Source organism: Corvus hawaiiensis, chromosome 3 (assembly GCF_020740725.1).
Source record: "Corvus hawaiiensis isolate bCorHaw1 chromosome 3, bCorHaw1.pri.cur, whole genome shotgun sequence".
Taxonomy (NCBI): Eukaryota; Metazoa; Chordata; class Aves; order Passeriformes; family Corvidae; genus Corvus; species Corvus hawaiiensis.
Window position 1 is genome coordinate 48,252,749 of NC_063215.1, and position 19,789 is coordinate 48,272,537.

Genomic DNA, 19,789 nt, shown 5'->3' on the forward strand with positions numbered 1-19,789 from the left:
TCACAGAACCATTTAATGCAACCTTGTGCATCACATGATGCAGGAGTTACTTAATGAAATTCCCTGGCCCAAACCAAGCAAATCTGTGGTAAATCTAGAGCACATATTTTAGGATGACAGCCAAAATGATGAAAGGAATTTACTACCCAGCCTCACTAATCATTTTGAATGCTTAACTGCGCTCCCTAATATGCTGCTTTGCAAGCAGCAAAACGGACACAGCCTCATTCCCTACACGTTTCTCTCCTCCAGACTTGTGCAGGCTGTGTACCCCAAAAGGCCTCCCAGGCCCTTGCCAGGGCCAGGGTGGCCAGCTGTCCACCTCTGGGAAAGAGACCGGAACCCCTCCCTCCTCAGCACGTAGGTTTGGGCCTCGCTCTTTGCTCAGGTAATTCTTTCTATGGAAGTCACAGGCACTTAGTATCTTTGAGCTCTCCCTATTAAATGTGGCAGAAATTGGCTAAGAGGCTCAGAAGCCATTTGAGACAGACTATTTCACAGTGTTAAAACACTTCAGATACCTTAAAAGAACAGAGGCAGCCATACTGAGTTGGCAGATAATGCCATAGCATTTCAGGAGACTGGCTCAACCAGGAGGCTGAGCTCGATGCTGTAGGGCACCCAGGTGACCCCAAATGTCGACCCACATCCCACTCCTTTTGTCTTTACTTTGTTGACCATTTAAGATAGATTTCTGTCATGATTTTAGGCTGTCACCACAAGTTACTTTCTTAATTGAAAATTTATCACATGAAAAACAGACCTCCCCTCCCCACATGCAAGTAGGTGCCAAGAAGTACCACTGCCTAACACAGTTTTACTGTGCCTTCTCAGGAAGCTGCTGGCATGTCAGGTATTAGCCTGTTTCAGTTGTTGAGCTTCCCTTTTGAAACTGGAGGTGCAAAGAAGCACAGCAAACACCACAATCAAAATCATAGGAGTTGACAACACTGAATACACCCTTCTCTTAAATGGCTGCAATTCTTTTTGCAAGAGCCTGCTAAAGGAAAATCCAAGTTTTAATTTTTTCTTCGTGAGCACCACAAAGCACGTCCTGCATCAACACACCACGGTGGCACCACCTCCATGGAAACCTAATTAAATAATTTGGATACTGTAAGAGAAGTATCAACTTCTGGGCTATTTTTCTTTTCAGGCGACCAAACACATGTACTTTTTTATAAAGCTGTATGTGGGTCATTCTGTGACAAATATTAAAGCTGAGGAGGATCTTGGTATGACTGCTCTAAAGAATAAGGGATGCAGAATTTTAAGCCAATAGGCTCCACTGTTAACTCAGTAAGGTTAAGGCTGTTTAAAAACCAAAAAATCCTCACCAAAGTCATGCTTACGTGCTCTGTTAAAAAGTGTTCAAATTTTAGCAGACGTGATGTTGTTGAGCCATCCTTGTTGCCAGTACCCTGTGGCTCTCCATCTTTGATTATTTTATTGTTCCATACTGCATACTGCAAGTTGTAGGAGTCAATGTTCTTTCTCATAACAATCGCTGGCTTTCCACATGCCAATTGTCCTTTGACACGCTCTGTTTTAAATAAGGGCTGAAGAGCAGTAATGAAGCAAGGGCCTGCCATAAAAAATACTGCAGTGCTCCATGGCACTGACAGCACACATGTAGTCATGCATTCAGCTCTCCTTTTTGGGACTATTGCTGCAACATGCTGGAGGTATGAGGGACCAAGCTGTAAGGAAAGGGAACTCCAGAGGTTTCAGATCTAAAAGTCCATTAATTGAAGACAAGTGTCTTTATGCAAGACAGGCTAAGGAAAACCTGCCTCACCCAACCCATTTCTCTGTTGCTCCTAGCAATAATAAAAGTGGACACTGTATATAAGGTTGCCTTACAAAAGGCAAATATATTTAATAGTGCATATACAAATTAATGGTTTGATAATGCTATAAAAGGCAGGAATACCTTTAAAGAAACCCTGAGCAAAAAGGAGGGTGTAATTTTTATTTTACACTTACTGCAACATTATTTCCGGTATTTGTTTGCTATAATGACTAATAAAAGGAATATGTTAAAACCAGATGTTAAAATAAAAGTGGGCATTCTTTCCATTTGTAGCTTATTTAAAAATCTAGAGAAGAGAGTTCTGCCCCATCAGCTTTGGAAATAGATGTTTAACATGGTAGAGAACAAGCTGAGCCTGAGTAACCCAAGACAACCAATTCCTTTAGCAGAAAGAGTGTCTTCTGTCATCAAAAAGAGCCATCTGGAAGAGTGTTGGCTCCGTGCCAGGAACAACCCTTTAACAACCACTCGTCATGTGCTTTAAGTTAAAATGTTCATAGTGGCACAACCTGGAGTGTTGGTAAAGGTCCTATTGGAGGAGCAACATATTCCTCCTCCCTCAGTAACCGCAAAAGGATGTTCTTCTTATTCTTTGGCCAGTTATAAATGTGAGTGTTCTGCAGCCAGGTAGGCACATGTTCCTGAAAAAAACAAGGAAAATAAAAGCTAAATCCCATAAATCCTCTTGAATCTCTACCAGAACCTTTCAGATTCTGTCAGATCCTGCCAAGAAAGATTTCATTTTGTCTGTTCTAGGCACTTCCTGTAACAACAAGAAATGTTAATTTGGCTTCAGAATTGTATTTGGGTTGCTAAATAAATGAACTTTCTGTGATCTCACAGCTTGCCTGTCTCTCTTTCTCTTCTGCCATCACATTGGCTAATTTCACCACATTTCAAAGGAAGTCTGATCTCAATGACAGGCATCGAAAGGCTTGTGAAAATAAACATTGAGAAGAGAAGAGAGACGTTTCAGTGCCCCTAGCAGGGAAAGGCTGCCACCTTAGTAGCTGCTAAAGGATCCACGCAGCACATTCAACATTGGGATGAGAATCAGTAGGGAAAGACTGGGAGTCCACAGGAACATTTCACATCCTGGTAGCCCTCTCCCCTCCCCTTGCACCTTTCTTCACCAAGCATGGTGTCCTCTGACCACCTCCTGAGCAGAAGACTGAGGCTGATGCTGAGCTTGAGGAGAGATTAATACATTTCCAGATTAGCAGGGTCAAACCTCCACCAACCCCTGCATCCTGGAAAAGGTGCAGTTCTTCATAGAGGTTGGCCAGTGTCCATTAACGTAATGAAGCTGGGACCAACCACAGCCCTGGAGAGTGACAGCTGGCTGATGGAAATGAGCCTGCTCAGACCTCATGTTCCCCACAACCTTGGGAGGTTTCCAGACGAACAGCCTGGATGCATAGGGGTGAAGGGTTAGTATAGTACCACTAATTAACAGAGGGACTGATCCTTGACCAAAACCGGTTCATGGTCACCATGAGATAGAGATTTGTTTTGGAATTGGAGACACCAGAACATAGCCAAAGTGAGACAGCAGGTAAGCAACATGAGGAGCCACGACATCCAGCAGTTGGTCCCAGGACCTCTTGTTTAGCAGTGTTTTCCCAAGATAGCCCCTGTTAGGAGCAGCACAGTTCCTGTCAAGCTAGTGGAGCTAGCTCCAAGAGGACAGAGCAAAAAGCGCCTCGCCAGGGGATGCCCTGGCATGGGCTGCAGATGTCCTGCTGCCTGCAAACAGCCTAGCTGCAGTCCAAACCTTTCATTCCCATGATCATGCTTCTCAAATCAGCTGTCTTTTCCTTGGCCTGTACAGCTGTAGGAACAAGGCTGCATCAGTTTCCCTGCTCAGGGAGCAGTTTGTGTTAATTGATGCAACCACTCTGTTAAAGTTGCAGGATTTATACACTGGAAAGAGGTAAGTCACACAGGCACCTGCAGAACCATTAGTATGAATTCACCTAGGCACCAACCCTGTTCATCTCACCCCTTGGCTTCTTCCAGAGGGAGCCTCTAGCATGGGGCAATCTTGGCTTAATGCTTTGGTCATCAGGTGGCCAGATGAGGAAGACACATTTCTGTGGATTGTTGTGATGCAAACCTTGAACCAGCAAGACCCAAGTTTCCTTCAGCAATGTACGATGGGAAGCTGGAAATGCCAGTTCCACCTTAACTGTGTGTCGTGCATTCCTCGCCTCATTATTCAGTTTCCTAATGAATGCTCCTTGGATCACACAGATCTCTTCCTGTTGGAGGTCGACTAATTTTCACATACCAGCAGTGCTTTATGATATGCTTTGTATGAGATTAACTCATCTAATAGCCACATCCCCAGATGAAACCTCCAAATCTTCATTTTCTGCTCTTTTCCATTGCCAGCTATGCTAATACTTGAACATATAAAGGACAGTATAAAAAAGACAAAATTGAAGTAATTTGCCTGCCAACATCATCCAATTGTACATATACTTGGCAGTTTTTCAGGCACCTCACTTCCTCTGACTGCCTACAGACTTCATTACTGGAACTTGTTCAGGCTCTGGTGCTCTCCTTCCACCCATGATGTCCTCAGTTACATTATCATTAAGTAGCTGGAGGAAGGTAGGTGATGTACCAAAGAATTATGTGGAGAGCAAGACTAAAGCTTAACAGCAGTAGAAAATGCTGATCTGCATAATTTAATGAGAAAGGCACCTTTGAAAAACTGAAGGGTTATGTGGACTACAGAGGATGGGCAGCAAGGGTGCCTGGAGCCTGATGCTTTGATAGTGGCAGCTGGATGAACCAACCCTGGAAATTCCTTACAGACCACTGTCTGAGAGAACCACTGCTATATGCTAAATAGTCTTCTGATAAATAAAGTTGAGCCCAAATTAACATAACTTATTGTTCTGTCTCAGAGCCCCAAGGCAGCTATAATGCCTCCTGAGACACTTCTCTCTGCAACCCCTGAGGTGCCAAGTGGCTCCAGACTGGGAGGTTTGTTCACATGGTGGGCACTCAGGTAGCCCCAAGGTTAGGAGCTTCCCCCCATCAGACTGACTGAAAATGCTGACTGCTTCTCTGCCTTTGGCCTGCCCAGTTCCCACCAGTGCTGTCTTCCAGGTACTTACTTACCTTAAGTATCAGACTGAGACCATTCAGGAAGGGATCTGAATGACATGAAATACCAGAGGCACCATTCATTCCACAGGAGCTCACATATTTTACAAACCCAGGGACATATTTTCAAATTTCTGATCTTAAATCGGTGCTTAGAGAACTTCATTACACTAAAATCCGCAAGTGCAGTGGGACTGCACAGCCCTATAGCCATTGATAACATTGTTTAAATTTTGACTCCTGTTCCAAAATTTGGGCACCCAAAGAAATATAAAGAATTTTTCCATACTTTTATACAATGCAACTGTACCTAGGGGCAACATGATAGCTACCCAACAGTGCACAAAGCATTTAGTTATGCAAAGTTAACATGAATACATTGCAGGAGATTCTCTCAGAGTGAGGTAGAAGGGATGGGACTCTGTTGCATTACTTATTTCTTATTCTCAAATGAATCTTCAAAACAAGTAAGGAGGGCAGATTAAATTGCAAGTCCTAAAAAATCCTAGTTTGCCTTTGATGGGCCCATCAAAGTTCAAGCAACAGCCTAGTACTTTAATATTTATTATACTCTTTTATTTTTATATCCTTAACACACCCTCTCCCAGACCCTCACTTTGCATCAGTCATAAATCTTGCCCATCTCACTTATCAGCATTGCATTTGGACAAAATTATAAAAGGGTTAATATAAAAAGCATGCTTCCTGGATAGATTGTCTCTCTCTGTTTAAAATCTTTCAGTGCTCAAGGCAATTTGAGTTTTAGTTGTACATTCATCATCAGAAATACATTTATATGCTGATTTATATTGTGGATTAAATGTTTTTTATTTGTGTGTACATAAACCTACAAACTTTTAATGTAAAATGGAGCTTTGGAATATTACTTATGGGCTATTAAGAACCAAGAAATTGAGTGTCTGGGTTTTAAGATTCCATCTGGTGCACTGTGATCAAAATAATATGCACTTAATCATGCGGCAAGTATATAAGCATGCATGTATGTTACCTTTTTGGCATTTGGAAAAAGCACAGGGATGAATCTGAAGTTCATACTTCCTTGCTGTATAAACTCGATCTGCATCTAGGATAGAACAAAATGCCAGTTTTATTGTAATGACACGACAATTTATCTTCGCATGCATCTGAACCCTACGTATAAAAACATTCCTTGCTTACTTAAACTGCTCTTCTGTTAAGTGATTTGATTTATTCTGGTGGACTCGGCGTTCTCTGTTTTGGTCACAATCTAATTCTTCATTGCTACAGAAAGGATACAGGAAAGATCTCTCAACATTTCTTGAACATTAAGTTTCATGGTGTGAAATAATTGTGGGTTTAGCTGCAGGTGCAGTCCCATGAAATCCATCTCAAACTGGTGAAGCTTGACTTGACTAACACCCCTGTTTGGCCTACAAAGGGGTGAAAGATTTCAGCCAGAGGCCAGATCTGTGTCTGAGCTAGGACCCAGCCTGTTCCCCATGGCCCTGGACACAGGCATCCCAGGGGTGGTAAGGACAGCAAAGTACTGCTGAGAGCTCATCTGCTGGTGACAGCTTCTGAGAAACTTGACTGGTTCAAGCTGGGGGATCAATGGCTTACAGGCTGAGAAAGGCAGGAAACTGCAAACCAAGGGAGAAAGGATCAGTTTTGTGGTTCTATGGGCTCTTCTGGGCTAAATGTCCATCCTGTGACAGGCTGTGGAGATGGGTGTCTGGTCTTCCCGCACTGTGCACTCCTCAGGAGCCCCACATTACATCTCTGGCCTTTGCTTTGCAATTCCATTCTTCAGTCAGCTCTACTGCTGTCTGAAAAAAGACCTCAGTTCCAGGATGGCTGAAGCAACTGGGGCTGGTTTAGAGGGAGGAAGGTCAGGCACTGTTAGATAAGATTGTGCTCAGGGCTATACAAGCACTCAAGAAGGTGAAGGAGGGGAAAAACATTGAACAATAAAGAATATGAAGAAATAAGATGAGCATGTTTAATAGGATTTTTCTTCCTTGAACCTCTTAGCAGATGTTAATGAGCATACGGAGCTGATGAGAGGAAGGATTAATGAATTCCAAAGAGGGGTGTTTAACTATGGGGATTATGGAAAACAAAGCAAAGAACCTGCCATTTGGAGACAGATTTGCCTTTTGAGAAGAAGAGACAGTCTTTGTAAAACAGCAAATGCATGTCCTTGCTTACCATCCTGTGGATGTATTTAGTATGTAAGCCGTGTTCATCCCTGTCCAGCTGGGATTCAGCCCCTTCCACATCCTGTTTGTATTTTGGACTGATTGCTATGATTATCATCACCGTCTTCTGTTAGGGAGAAAAGCACTTTTATGAAATTGAGAAACGCAGCGTGTTTGGTAGAGGCAGATCGGAAATCTGCCAGTTTGTGTTTTAAGTGATCTTTGTGTTCCTGGCAAACACAAGAGGATCTCATTCGTTCTGGCAGGAAATACGGGAGAATTCATACACTCGTTCTCCTCATTATTTCTGACATCTCATAATATAGAAAATCTAAATGTCAAGAGATGTATTAGCAGCTACCAGTTGACACTTGGAATCCCTGTCATAAAAAGCTACTTTTTATCAGTGTGGAGTGTCTATGTGCATACACAGAAAACTTTTATCTTCAAATTCAGACCCAAATGTTTTCCAACAGCTTATGCAGAAGTGCATCTACTTAGTCATCTATGGCATTTTATATAAAAAGCTACTAAAGACACTGGTCTATGGAAACTACTTCTAAGCCTCTCAGTGGCAGAAATGACATCTTTTCTTGCTGATCTTAGTGAGGTGGCTGTGCAGAGAGGGGGGCTGTTGTGGATGGCCTGGGCAGGTTTAGGGGTACTGGCAGCTCTGTCATGATGGGCTGAAGGGAATGCTCCTCCACCTTGCTAGGACAGCCCGGATCCTGCCTCTGACCTGTTTAATCCCAGCCCCGCACTGAGCTCAGGTTTCCAGAGAGGGGCCATCCTTTATATCTGGGAAACATCTCTCCTTATATGGCAGGCCAGTTGAAATGCAGCAGATGAAAGCTTCCTGCTTGAGTTTACCTGGGGCCTGCCTTTCATCCCCGCCACATCAGGCTGTGTAAGGCTTCCAAGTCTGTGGCTCACAGTCAGCCTGGCACGTAATTAACTCCTTCCTTCTGTGCTATATCAAGAGAATCTGCCCCACCACAGGGTCAAATATGGTAAAGAGCCATTTTCCCTTACACTGGCTCAACATACTCCAGAATTACTTTTGCTTGTCCCTGACATGCGTGTAAGCATTTACAGATGTTGAGCGTTTGCAAGAGACATGCCCAGTTGCACACTTTCCCCTGCTTGTGTCCAAGCACTCCCTTCCTCCACACACAGGTAAGGGTTTTGAAGTTAGAAACTGCCTCTACAGTCAGTGAGAGAAACCAAGCATTTCTGGGGTGGGTAGTCAGAAAAATATCCTCAGGTGGAGGCAGGAGATTGTTCTCTGCATGTACTGGTTTCTCCTACTGACTGTGCACAAGTCCCAAAAGAGAACTGCCAACTTGTATTTTAAGTGATAATGATGTTTTTGGCAAAAGCAAAGTCACCCTGTCTGCTGGTTTCAGACACAGTGATCCCAAGCCTAATTTGTCCTGATGCAAGCCCCAAGAGGCATGACTGCATTTCCATGGCAGAGGCCCCAGGCTGGCTCTGCATGCAGTTGTATCATGCCTGCATGGACACTTTCAGGAAACCTCTGTAGGGCTGGCTCAGATCATTGAGCTTCCTTGCACACGTGGGGGAGAGTCCACCACTTCTGTCATCCTGTTCCTGAACCATGGAGATCTGCTCAGAGCCAGAGACCCAGTGGCTACTCAGCAAGGTGAGAATCCAAGGAAGCCAGCCTGTGATGGCCCCTGTCCAGTGACAGAATCACCAGTTTGCACCCAGTTGTGCTGGTATAGTCCAACCACTTGGCTTGATCCTAAAGGAGATGTGCACTTACTGCTCAGGGGAACTTCAGAGGAAGTTGTTGCTGCAGGGGACTGCACTGGCAGCAAGATAAATCTCTGTTTTACTGCTTAGATAGATACAAAGTGATGAGAGCAAACCTATCTATCAAGCAATAGAATACCAGTTTCCAGTTTAAATGTAGGATGGTTTATCCAGAAGAACCCTTCAGTGTTTTAGGTATCAGTGCAAAAGCTACAGGTGAGAAGGATGAACATTAGCCATTGACTATGCAGCCTGGGATGAAATACAGATATCATTGTAACCAAGCACAGCTAAACCCAACTATTTAAAAAGGAGATGGAGGGACAACTTTTCCAATGGCAGCTTCAGGCTGGATGTAACAGGCAGCATTAGAATTTGGCAAGAATGCCAGGATTAGCACTTCATTTGTTAAATGAAGAGCTCTGGGACCATCAGATACAGAAGTGAGTGAGATTTGCCTACTCTCTCTCTGCAAGGCCTTTGCCATTCCTGCAGGGGCAGGGAAGACAACAGTAGGGTCTTGCATTTTCATTCTGTCCCTGTTGAATATTAGAATAATTCAACCATTTTCCTCAGGTCACCTCTGCTATGAACAAGGTTAAATTGCCCTTACATACATCACCTAGGTAGCGCTCCATCCACTTAATGATGTCAATACCTCGTACCGTGTCCTCAAAGATGTCAATCTGCAAGAGAATGAAAGTCTGCGGTGAGCGTCCCTTCACCTTTCCTCCCCATTTTATGGCACTGATACAGCACCTACTCCTTTCCTTGTTTATGACAAGCATGCCCAATTCCCTTAGGAAAGAAACATGTACATGCACTTCTCCCCTTTCAGTGCAGTGCAGAGTCGAGCTGGACAGGCAGCAAGCAGAGAGGGGCTGCTGCAGGCACACTCCTGCGCTCCCACTCAGCTGGCCCTTTGACTAGCTGCCCTGCCAGCCCCCAACTCCCAGGTATTTTTACTCGACAGAACAAGGTGCTGCCCACCTTCTCCACCTGAACAGCAGCTGCAAATGCCCACTATTTTCTGGCTGCAAGGGTATACCAAGTGTGAAGCTTTAGCTTCATATTGAACTAAATATTCGGGGTGTGTGGTGGGAAGTCAGCCAGGTCACTGATACTGGGTGCAGTAACCCAGACTTCAGCAGCAGCAGAGCAGTGGAGGACTTCATAGGACTGAATATGACCAACACTGCTTGCTTCTCTGCATGCCCAGTAAACCCAGAAACCAGCAATCAGTGACTGTGACCAATGGAGTAAGTATTAACTTCTCCAAGTTTTTGAGATAATAGTCATGATCTGCTCTCAAGTCCTTCTTTTTCCCTTTCTGAATGCAGAGAGCCTGTTTGTCTCCCTGCTTTGGGGCCATTTTGCTGTATTTATTATTCTGCAGCAGGCTCCAAGAGTTGCCTGTCCAGCAAAAGTGCTATTAATGAACCTTCTACTCCATAAATCTATGGTGCCCAAAAGCTTTCTTATGAATTGGTCATACTACAGAACTGCTGGAGAGAAGTATAATTGCAGTCTCTGTAAAAAAATCTTTGATTCATGAAAATAAATAAGCATGTGCAAAGCACCCACCGAGTCTCATTCAGTTTAATGATAGCCACTTGCTTAAATGCTTTCCTGGAGTCAAAGAGTGAAGGCTGAGGGGGTCAGATAGCACATGCTTTTGAAATAAGAAAATATGAATCAAGATTTTGATGAACACTCAATCCTAGAGCCTCTGTGGGCCTCTAAGATGAAGCAAACTCATGAGAAATCAGTAAAAATCTGAATGGCTTATGGCATTAGACAGTACAACAAAGACCTTTTCAGGCCAATGATTTTTAGAATCCCATTTAAAAGTATAACAAAGCAAAGTCACTTTTAAAGGGATAACAAAGCAAATGAAACAATGAGATGGGCTGTTTCATTAAGCTGTGTGAATTTTAGAATCTACTTTAAGATCTTTTTTTAGCAGAAAGTTACTCACATCTGAAGAATCAATGATGCAATAGCATGGCAGAAAAAAAAGGCAGGATGGGATGAACAAGAAAAGTGACCTTTTTTAATGCTGATACTACAGATCAAATATGAGACAATATTAATGGAATAGCTCACAAAACCTCATACTATTGCCCATCTGGTGTCACTAAATGAAATCTTCCAGGGTCATTATTAAAGATTAAAGTGATTAAAAATCACTTGAAAGAAGAATAAACTAAAAGGCGGATGATTTAAGTTACAGCTTGCACAACTAAGGCTAGTTCATTCTATTTGTATCTTCTTTAGCCTACAAAATGTGATAACCAGAAAAACATTTAAATGGACAGTGTATTGCCTCTGCTTTTTTAAAAATAGTCCCTTCCCTGGTTGAAAGTCTTTTTCCCCGGAAGGAATACTTACAGCAGTTTGAAATCCGTTTACAGACAGGAAGTTCACAAATTTCATAACCTCCACTGCTGTATCCACTGAGTAGGTTATAAAGACCTTGCCTGGAGGAGAGAGTCTGTATGAATACATAATGCATTGAAATACACCATCCAGAGGGTGAGACTGTCACAGCCCTCCTTTTCCACCACACTGCAGGTTCTGTCCACTTAGGTCTCCTTGGATTCTTTACGAAATGATGTGGGATAGTACGTGGCTCAGTGTTGAAACCAATCCCCTGTACAGACCCTTGCTCTAGATTTGAGCTCCTCCTGCCTTACTGACAAGCTGCAGAGGGTAAATCCCCCTGCTGCTCCCCCTGCCCTGTGGCCAGAGCTGCTTTTTCCCAGCACTTGGCCATACCTGAGCCTGGGCTTGCACCCAGAGCTTGTGTTACCTGCACTGGCTGCAGCCAGCACAGCTTTCTCCAGACCCGCTGATCGGACACAGAGCTGGAGGGGCCCTTATGCATGTCATACGGCCTCTCCTTGGAGCAGCATTAACCCCCTGTGCAGGCAGGATGCAGGGCTGGTGATAGCAACGTCCTTGCCCTTATGGGAGGGGTTTTCATGGATTTGCATCAGGGTAAACCAGCTGGCTGATCTAATCCAGCTGTGCCTGTACCACGGATGACCCTGTTTTACCCAGTAATTCCTCCATCTAGGACACACTAACTGACAAAATAGGGTCTACCCAAGAGTGGCATCTGGTATCATAACTCGCTCCTAACAGGCCAGAGAGTTGTGACTCTCTGGATTCGAAAGGTGATGCGCAGAATGAAGAATAAAGGAAAACTCAAAACCTCGGGAGACCTGTGGAGGGTTCTCAGCAATGGTACATCTCACCTACTAGTCAGCTTGGCATTCAGAAAGAAGCCATTTTTCTGAAACTTGACTTTCCTGTAAGAGTTGGAGAGTGAATGCATTTGTGGGGCTGGTGGCAATAAGAAGCACATCAGGCAGAGCCTGTGCTGTTCTCAGCATGTCCCAGAGTCCTCTCCATTCACCAGTTCAGGGAGAAACTGAGGTCAAGGCTCAACATATTTGTCTGGTTTGGGACAGGCAGAAACACTTTATCCCTAGGGCTTTGTTTCTTATTAGTCTTTTACTGTAAGCTCCAGCCCCTCCTGCCTCAAAGGGACATCCTGTTTAGCACAGAGTCATGAAAACAATCTAAACAGTACTTACTTTTTGTAAACAAAATAACAAGCAATTAATGACAATTGTATTTTCAGGATTCAAGAGGATAATTCCATCCCACCAAACACAGATACTCACACCCAACAGATGTGGTGACACTTGGTGTTTTCTTTTCTTGTTGTCTTTGTGTCTTAATGTCACTTCCCCCTGCCTTCTCCTCCCCCTTCACCCCTCTCGAGCTTTCCCACCTAAAGCTGTTAGGCTGTGCTGTAAAATCTTGCACAGAACAAATTTGCTAACCACTTACGCAACTCTTCTGGCAGATTGCTGGTTCTCAGAGTTCCCTTGGCTGCAGGGTTACTGAGAGGTCTCGGGACAGCAGCTGGAGATGGAAAATTGTCAGAAGGACAACCACATGCTTCATCCGGGCCACATGCCTTGGGGGGCAGCTGACCATTAGGTAGGTGGTTGTACAGCTGGTTTCTACGAAGAAAAGCAATGGAGGATTTAGAAAATACTTATTTTCAGGCAAAATTCAGAATTTTTCTTTTAATAACACACTAAGAACTTTATCTGCGTGTTAGCTGCAAAAAGTTCTTGCAGAAATGTTTGGCTCAGCACATCTGCTTAGTTATTACAGTGTCATTGGAATGGATACCTTGGTGACAGGCTACCACAAGAACTTTATTGGGCAAACACCATTAATCACAGGAAGTAAGTCACATCATAGCTGAAAGCTGTTCAGCTTGCAATTAGCAGAAGCAAAGGCTGTTTCTGAGTGAGAAATAATGCTGTAGATGTTGTTATGCACATATAGGAGCAGGGTGGCCCTTGGGTAAGTGCTTCCCATTATCTAAAGGTGAAGAATGCTTCATGGCACCTCAGATACTCTCATGATGTCCTGTACAGCGCAAGAGGCTCACAGAAAGGTGGAAATGGGGAAAAATGGGTCTACAAGGACACTCCAGCTCCAGCTCTGGAGGGCATCCAGTTTTGGACAAACCCAAAGTTTTGCCAAAGGGAAAAAAGTTAATTTGTTGACCAGCAATGGCAGACCCAAATGAGGGTTTCTCGTGTCAGGGACTGGCATTCCAGACCTGCAATAACCTTGCCTAATGTCTCCTCCATTGTAGTAAACAGACAGAAAGGGATGATTTTAGGAAGCTTAGCAGTTCTTGTCCTACTACACTTTGGCTTCACATTTTATGTCAATGGGAAGGCGAATCTATAGAGGTTTTTACTTGAGGTGTGCTTGCAGTCTGCTGAATCTGTTGGATGAGTGTTCGGTTTCTCTGAGAGCTTTTCCCCACAGAGCTGTGATGTTTAGTCAATCAAGACCACTCTCCTTTTTTTTTTCTTAGCCTTCCTTAAATGAATGATGACAGGCTGGTCGCAGCATGTTTTCTGTTGTCACATTAAGATTTGGTTTATTCATTTCGGTGCAGATGTTTCCTGTTAGAAAATACTCTATAGGCAAATATTACCAACATGTAACTGCTGTTCCTGGAGTCAGCCTGCAAGCACCAGCCACGCAGCCACAGGACAGACCCTGAGTATTCTGGATCTCTTTTAGCAGAAGAAAGTACTAACAAAAGCAACACATACCTCATTAATGGCCACAAAAACACTACCCAGTGGCTAATTTACAGATCTTCCCGAAACTTCACCATATCTAACAAATGTGCCAGAAAATCAGGAGTCTGGTTTTAAATTTTACTACTGAAAAGGATACCCACTATTCCCCAATATTTTTACACTTTCATACAAACTCTTCAGTGCAATTCTCTCTGCTGCAGGTACTGCCTTATCTTGCTGTCACTTTTCTGTTACTGCCCTTAACTTTTCACGGGCCAGAGCAGAATGATATTTCAGTTGTCTGCCCTCTTTTTTCCTGTCCATTCTCACAGTTTTCTGCCCAGACCACATCACGTAAGTGGACATTTTCAAGCACAGATGCCTGTAAGTTAACACCTCTAAAAGTATTCTGGTACTTGAATAAAAATGGTCTGATTTCAGATATTCTCAAATCTTGAAGCTTCAATTTGTTGTTAGATAACTGAATCTGAAGGAACCCCTGCATGGACAGGACTTCCCATCTGCTAATGACATAAGAATATATGGCCTGGTAAATTAATATTTGAAAATCAGTCAAAAAGCCCTGGATGAAAAGTGCGAGACATTTTGCTATGAAAAATCATAGAAAAGGCTGCAAATTGCAATGCAGAGATATATCAGCAACTGATGGGGTTTTCTCCCTTTTGCTCTGCACCACAGAAGAGGTAAGAAGGAAATCACTGGAAGCCAGTGATTGAGTTGTCCCAGGCTGGTACAGTGTAAAGCTGAAGACCCCAGCAAGCCACCAAATTGACCTTTGCCTGTGAGCAGGAGAGCTCTAAGGTTTCAGCTGAGATACTTTTCATCCCTTTAACCTTTAAGCATTCATCTTCCTTAACTCGTGCACTTCAGGGTGTGCTCTAACAACATATCAGGTATCTGGCTTTGAAGTTCTTTAGGAAAGGGTCAGGCCCCCATTGGGTGTAAAACAGCAAATAAAGAGAACAACCCAGCATCTCACATGTACCCCTGCAGCCTGGGCACACTCACAGTGCAAGGATACAGAATTACTGGTTGAAAACCCACAAAATCAGATCAGAGGAACTTCCACTGCCCACAACCCCCAGCCCCCCCCAGCATACTTACGGGAATCGAGGAGGACCAGGGGAGGAGCATGTCCTCTGGGGTGGTCGAACTCCAGTGCCCTTGGGAGCACGAAGGTTTGAGTAATTCGGGATCACTTGCTGGGCCGGGCGGATAACTCTCATGCAAGGTCCAGGAACAGGAGGAAGTGGTTGTGATGGCTCTGCAAAATGTTGGTAAGGAGCTCTGCCATCTGCGAGGGTGAGAAAATAAAGGCAGCAACTATCATTTCAGCCAACACATTTTTGCTTCAGTTTGTGTTTATTCCTTTCCAGGCATGTTTCAGGAAACTGAGCAGTTTGGAGGCATTTGCAGGTATCTCACTCTGAAAGAAGCCAGATGAAGGAATGTTTTTGAGTCTAAAACTCCCTATTTCCCATTCACATACGGCATGGTTCAGATCCCTGCTCGGGGTTGGGCTGTTGGAACAGCTGACAGTTAAACATTCAGGGCTGCCTTGTCCCTGCACTTAATGTGCCTCAGTGTTTTTTGGTAGGGTTTTTTTTTTAAATTTCTTTTTGGCAATGACTTGTGAAAATGAATCATCCCAAAGTTCTCATGAAAGCAGACGCAAAATCCTGGAAAAATAAGTTTGCAACACTAAGGCTAAACAGACTGTGATTATGGTAAATTAAAAGACGAAAAATAATTGCATAGTTTGTTACTTCACCTGTGTGAATTTTCTGTCTAAGTGACCTTTTAAGGCCTTGCTGCTGCTCCCATTGCCATCGAAGAGGCTGCAGGGGAAGCCCAAAGTGATAATTTTGTGCAAGTAATTCTGAAAACCTTTACTGTTGCTGTCCACACATAATACTGATTAATAACTATCATACAGTGGAACTGTTGGCATAAACTGAAAGAGAAAGCAATGTAAGCTGTTTGTTTCCCAAATGGGGAAAAGGAATTTTTTTCCCCTCAGTCTTTCTGCCTGCAGTTTTCATTAGGCAGCAGCTCTGTGCACTTCCAAGCTGCTGTGTGCAGATCAAAGTCCAGCCTGGCAGGGCTTATTAGCACTGCATGATTATGGTGTTATGAGCTGTCTCTAAAAGCAGCAGTACTCAAAAGCTCTTTTCTCCCGAAACTGTTTCTTTAAATCCTTTTAGCTATTTTTGGGTCATGCTTTCCTTTCCGTAGCAGCCATGAGGACTATCTATTTTTTTTTTTTTAATGGGAGGAAAAAGAAAACAAAGCTTTGATGAAATACTCCAATTCCAGGAGCCAACACTTAAGAAAAATAACCCAACAAACCTCCAATCAACCCCATAATTACACAGATTCCTGATGAAATTGTGAGTCAGCAACATATAGTATTTCTTGAAATTCTTTTAGGACATTTTCCCACTCCCCCTCTTAACTATTTGCAACAGGACAGGATGAAAGGGTCTAGGAGATTGCAAGTCAATATGGTTTCCTCAAGGATTCCTCATGACCAGCTCTAGGGAAGGTGACAGGGATCTGGTTTGGAGGTTTTAAGGCCAATGTTTCACCAGCTTCCTTTGGATCTATCTGATGCTACAGTATATTGGATGCAGCCACTGCTGTTCAAAGCACAGTGTGGCCAGGCACGTGTGCCCACACACCTCCACATCTCTCAGAGACAAATATCTGAAATAATGGTCCCCGGGCACATGGCATTGTTTGTTGTGAGCATTTCTTTGACTTCAGAAGCAGTTTTGCTGTTGTATCTCAAATAGCAGGTGCCCGGAGCCAGCTTAGAGCCTTCAGGCACAGTTGCTATTCCCCAGGGGAGGCGTGCAGAGCTTTGTTGTGCGTTGCCACTGCCCAACAATTATCTGAGACACAAGGACCTGTCAGGAGGTGATTTACGCTGTACCAGGCATGTGAGAAACAGGAGTACAGTTGCCAGGCTTCTTGGTCCTGACCAAATCTGCTCCAGCCATCTGAGTTTATTTTACTCTTTTTGCCCTCTGGATATGGCTGGAATGGTAGTGATTTTTCTAAAGAAAGCTTTTCAGAGTTCCTGCTTTCAAACAAAATGTCCTCATTCAGTAAATATCCTACTTCTCATGATGCCTGCTTGTGGAGGAGGTAAATGGAGGTAAATAGTGAGGGATGTTGTGCAACCAGCTCTTTGTCTGCTTAAGAGTTGAACTGAAAGGAGAAGGTAGGAAAAGAAAGCCAGAGGACATTTTCCAAATGTTAAGCTGTAGGCGTCGTTGAAAGTCCATCTGTAGCCCCTTCCCCTTTACAAAGTTCCAAAATCAAAGCTGGAAACTGAAACTGAGTTTCTGAAACCCTTCTCTTTCATATACCTAATTATAGCACATTGCTGGAATGACAAAACTCCTTAAACAGATGCAATATAAATGCTGTGGAGTCAGAAAAAGGTTAAAAAAAATAATAAAAGGTTATCAGAACAGGCCTACAGCTTTTTATTACAAAGCCAGCCCAAAACAGGTCAGGGTCTCATGAGCCTAATGTGATATAAATTATATTAAAACAATGATATTGCTGTTGAATGTTCAAAGCTCACTTCATAACAGATAAAAATCTCAGAGACTGAAAAGGAATACTAATTAATAGCAGACTGTAAACTGCGCTGTGATCTCCCAGAGCCAAAACGCCCATATTGAGGGAGCCACATCAGTGCTCAGCGACACAATCACCAGCAGCTGAGGGGGCTCCATTTTAAGTAATGAGCTTTCATTTCAGCTGACAACGGAAAAAAAATGAGGATGATGGATGTCACGCTCTTTTCACATAGAAATAAAACACATGGGTGAGTCTGGTCATAGTGCTGGGAGATACTATTTATGGAGATCAAGGGTAACCTCCCATCCTGATCCTGGCAGGAAATTCTCAACTTTGGGGATCCAAGGGGGAGCAAGGAAATCTATGAAAACAACAGGAATTGAGTCGGTATAGGAGGCTGCCGAATGACTGATGCAAGAAGGAAGGAAATGACTAGAATAAGAAATAACAGCAGGGAGAGGCTGTGCATGCTCAGCGTGACCGACAAAGGCTGGTTTCCAGGCAAAATCATTCGCCTGCATTCGATGAGTAACCACAACCTCTTTAACTTAGAGGTTTTGCAGCAGAGAATTCAGCCACATGACCCAAAAGTCTGAAATTGTAAAATGGACTGCAATTAGATGTTTAAAGAGGTTAATAATTGCATGCTGTGCTAGAAACACGTCCTTGACAAAGGATGGCTGAGATACACCCTGAGAACCTCCTGTGGGGTGAGAGGTGCTACTCACATGGGCCCTGTGGGGGCTGCTGTCCCAGGCAGCAGTGCCTGAAGCAGCCGTGGGCTTGCGAAGGGCTGTTGGGATGGGGCAGGTGCTGGCACATAGGGCACTGCTGATGCTCAGGCCCCAAAAACTCTCTGGAGATCAGTGGTCCTGGGAGGTCCTGGGGGTTCAGCACAGACACCAGTGGTAAGGGGGGCTCCAGATGCCTGAGGCCCATCACGTCCTGTGACTGGGAATTGTACCCTGTATCTACAGTGCCCAGCTCTGCCAGGAGTCTGTTTCCTGAGGGTTGCTGTGACTGTGAACTCCCTTGGCTGCTCTCCTCCAGCGAGTCCTCGGGAACATCAGACAAGATCTGTTCTGATTTACTGGAGTTATGCCTGGTGTCAGCTGAAAGCTGTGATCTTGGCTGCATGCCTGGTTTGTCCATAGCTATAGGATGTGTCTTCGAGGGAAATGCTCCTGCTATTGATTCACCAGGGGAACAGAAGCATCCATCTCCATCAGGATCAGTATATTTTGACCACAAGCTGCTGTCTGGCTCCATGGACAATGCTGAATGATGATGTGCTGGTGCTCTGCAAAGGCAAGATGTGCTGGCCTGAGGTGTTCGAGCAACACATGGGCTCTGGCCCTCCTCATCCTTCATATCCTCTCCAGAAGGCTGCAAAGCCTTTTCCAAGACATGTTCAGGTAACTGGGACCATGGCATGGATTCATCCACTTCGACTGGTATGCTTCGACCCACAAAAGTGCCTGAAAAATTGAGAGAACAAACACTGGAGATGGACAGCCACACAGTCAAACGCCTATCATTCGTTATCATTCAGTGACTGTGAGCTGGAATACTGAAGAGCAATATGTATTCTTTATATTCTTTATACTTTAATGCTTTTTAAAAAGATGGCAGAAAACAGCAAGAAAGGTCTGGCTGACTTTTGGCAAAACAGAAAGTAGAGGGTTAGCTGGAGTGAAGCTAGTAGAGAGTTACAGTTTGGACTAACCTGATACAGAGGCCATTTCCAAATTTTTTTGTTGAACTGGAAGTGAGTCAGCTGCCTTACTGCAAGGCCAGGATTTTTCAGCAAGCTGGAAAACAAGAAAAAGGACTCTTGTGAACATGGTACAATTTCACATAGGCAAGAATCCTAAAATAACTCTATCTCAGATGCTGGAAAAGAAATAGCAGCTAAAGTTTTGGAAATTGTGTTGCGCAAACCAAATGTTTTTTATGGGATTTCTGAAACTTACTGTTCCTGGTGAGACTGGAGGGGGGCAAAAGCAGATGAACTGTCTCTCAGAGGTAATTCTGGCACCTGACAATAGATCAGATTGCTTAGCTCTTTGGTTTGGTTTAGGCATGTCTCGGTTTTTGAGACAAAACTTCAGGAGGGAACACTCAGGAATGAGTGTTCCTCCCCTTTTCCTCTGTCAATG

The 19,789-nt window shown here is 43.9% G+C and overlaps 1 protein-coding gene and 2 long non-coding RNA genes across 5 annotated transcripts in view; 2 read left to right on the forward strand and 1 right to left on the reverse strand.

Moving 5' to 3' along the window:
• LOC125323382 overlaps positions 1–19,789 on the forward strand; it is a 58,753-nt gene that overhangs the window by 30,964 nt on the left and 8,000 nt on the right. The window lies entirely within an intron of this gene.
• Positions 1,850–19,474, reverse strand: TRAF3IP2 (TRAF3 interacting protein 2). 3 transcript variants are annotated; one of them, XM_048298288.1, is made up of 9 exons: positions 19,357–19,474; positions 18,359–19,108; positions 15,141–15,330; positions 12,748–12,923; positions 11,278–11,366; positions 9,504–9,572; positions 7,121–7,237; positions 5,940–6,014; positions 1,850–2,454 (listed from the first exon to the last, which is right to left on the reverse strand). In XM_048298288.1, the coding sequence occupies exons 1-9, from the start codon at positions 19,472–19,474 to the stop codon at positions 2,308–2,310; spliced, it is 1,731 nt and encodes a 576-aa protein (XP_048154245.1). In that variant the 3' UTR covers positions 1,850–2,307. The 3 variants fall into 3 exon arrangements, with proteins under 3 accessions (XP_048154245.1, XP_048154248.1, XP_048154247.1); XM_048298290.1 differs by lacking the exons at positions 1,850–2,454; positions 5,940–6,014 and adding an exon at positions 6,173–6,193 and having other exon boundaries at positions 19,357–19,435; XM_048298291.1 differs by lacking the exons at positions 12,748–12,923; positions 15,141–15,330; positions 18,359–19,108; positions 19,357–19,474 and having other exon boundaries at positions 9,509–9,572; positions 11,278–11,305.
• On the forward strand, positions 12,813–19,484 carry LOC125323383. The gene is made up of 2 exons (XR_007202510.1): positions 12,813–12,900; positions 18,608–19,484. It is a non-coding gene; the product is annotated as an uncharacterized LOC125323383 (long non-coding RNA).

Excerpts from the sequence above, each read along its gene's own strand:
- TRAF3IP2 (XM_048298288.1), bottom strand. The coding sequence starts at position 19,474 with ATGTTCACAAGAGTCCTTTTTCTTGTTTTCCAGCTTGCTGAAAAATCC. Across the intron at positions 11,367-12,747 it reads CAATCTGCCAGAAGAGTTGC|GCAAGGTCTTTATAACCTAC; the intron begins GTAAGTGGTTAG and ends TCTCTCCTCCAG. Across the intron at positions 2,455-5,939 it reads TTTTTCCAAATGCCAAAAAG|GAACATGTGCCTACCTGGCT; the intron begins GTAACATACATG and ends TGTTTTTTTCAG.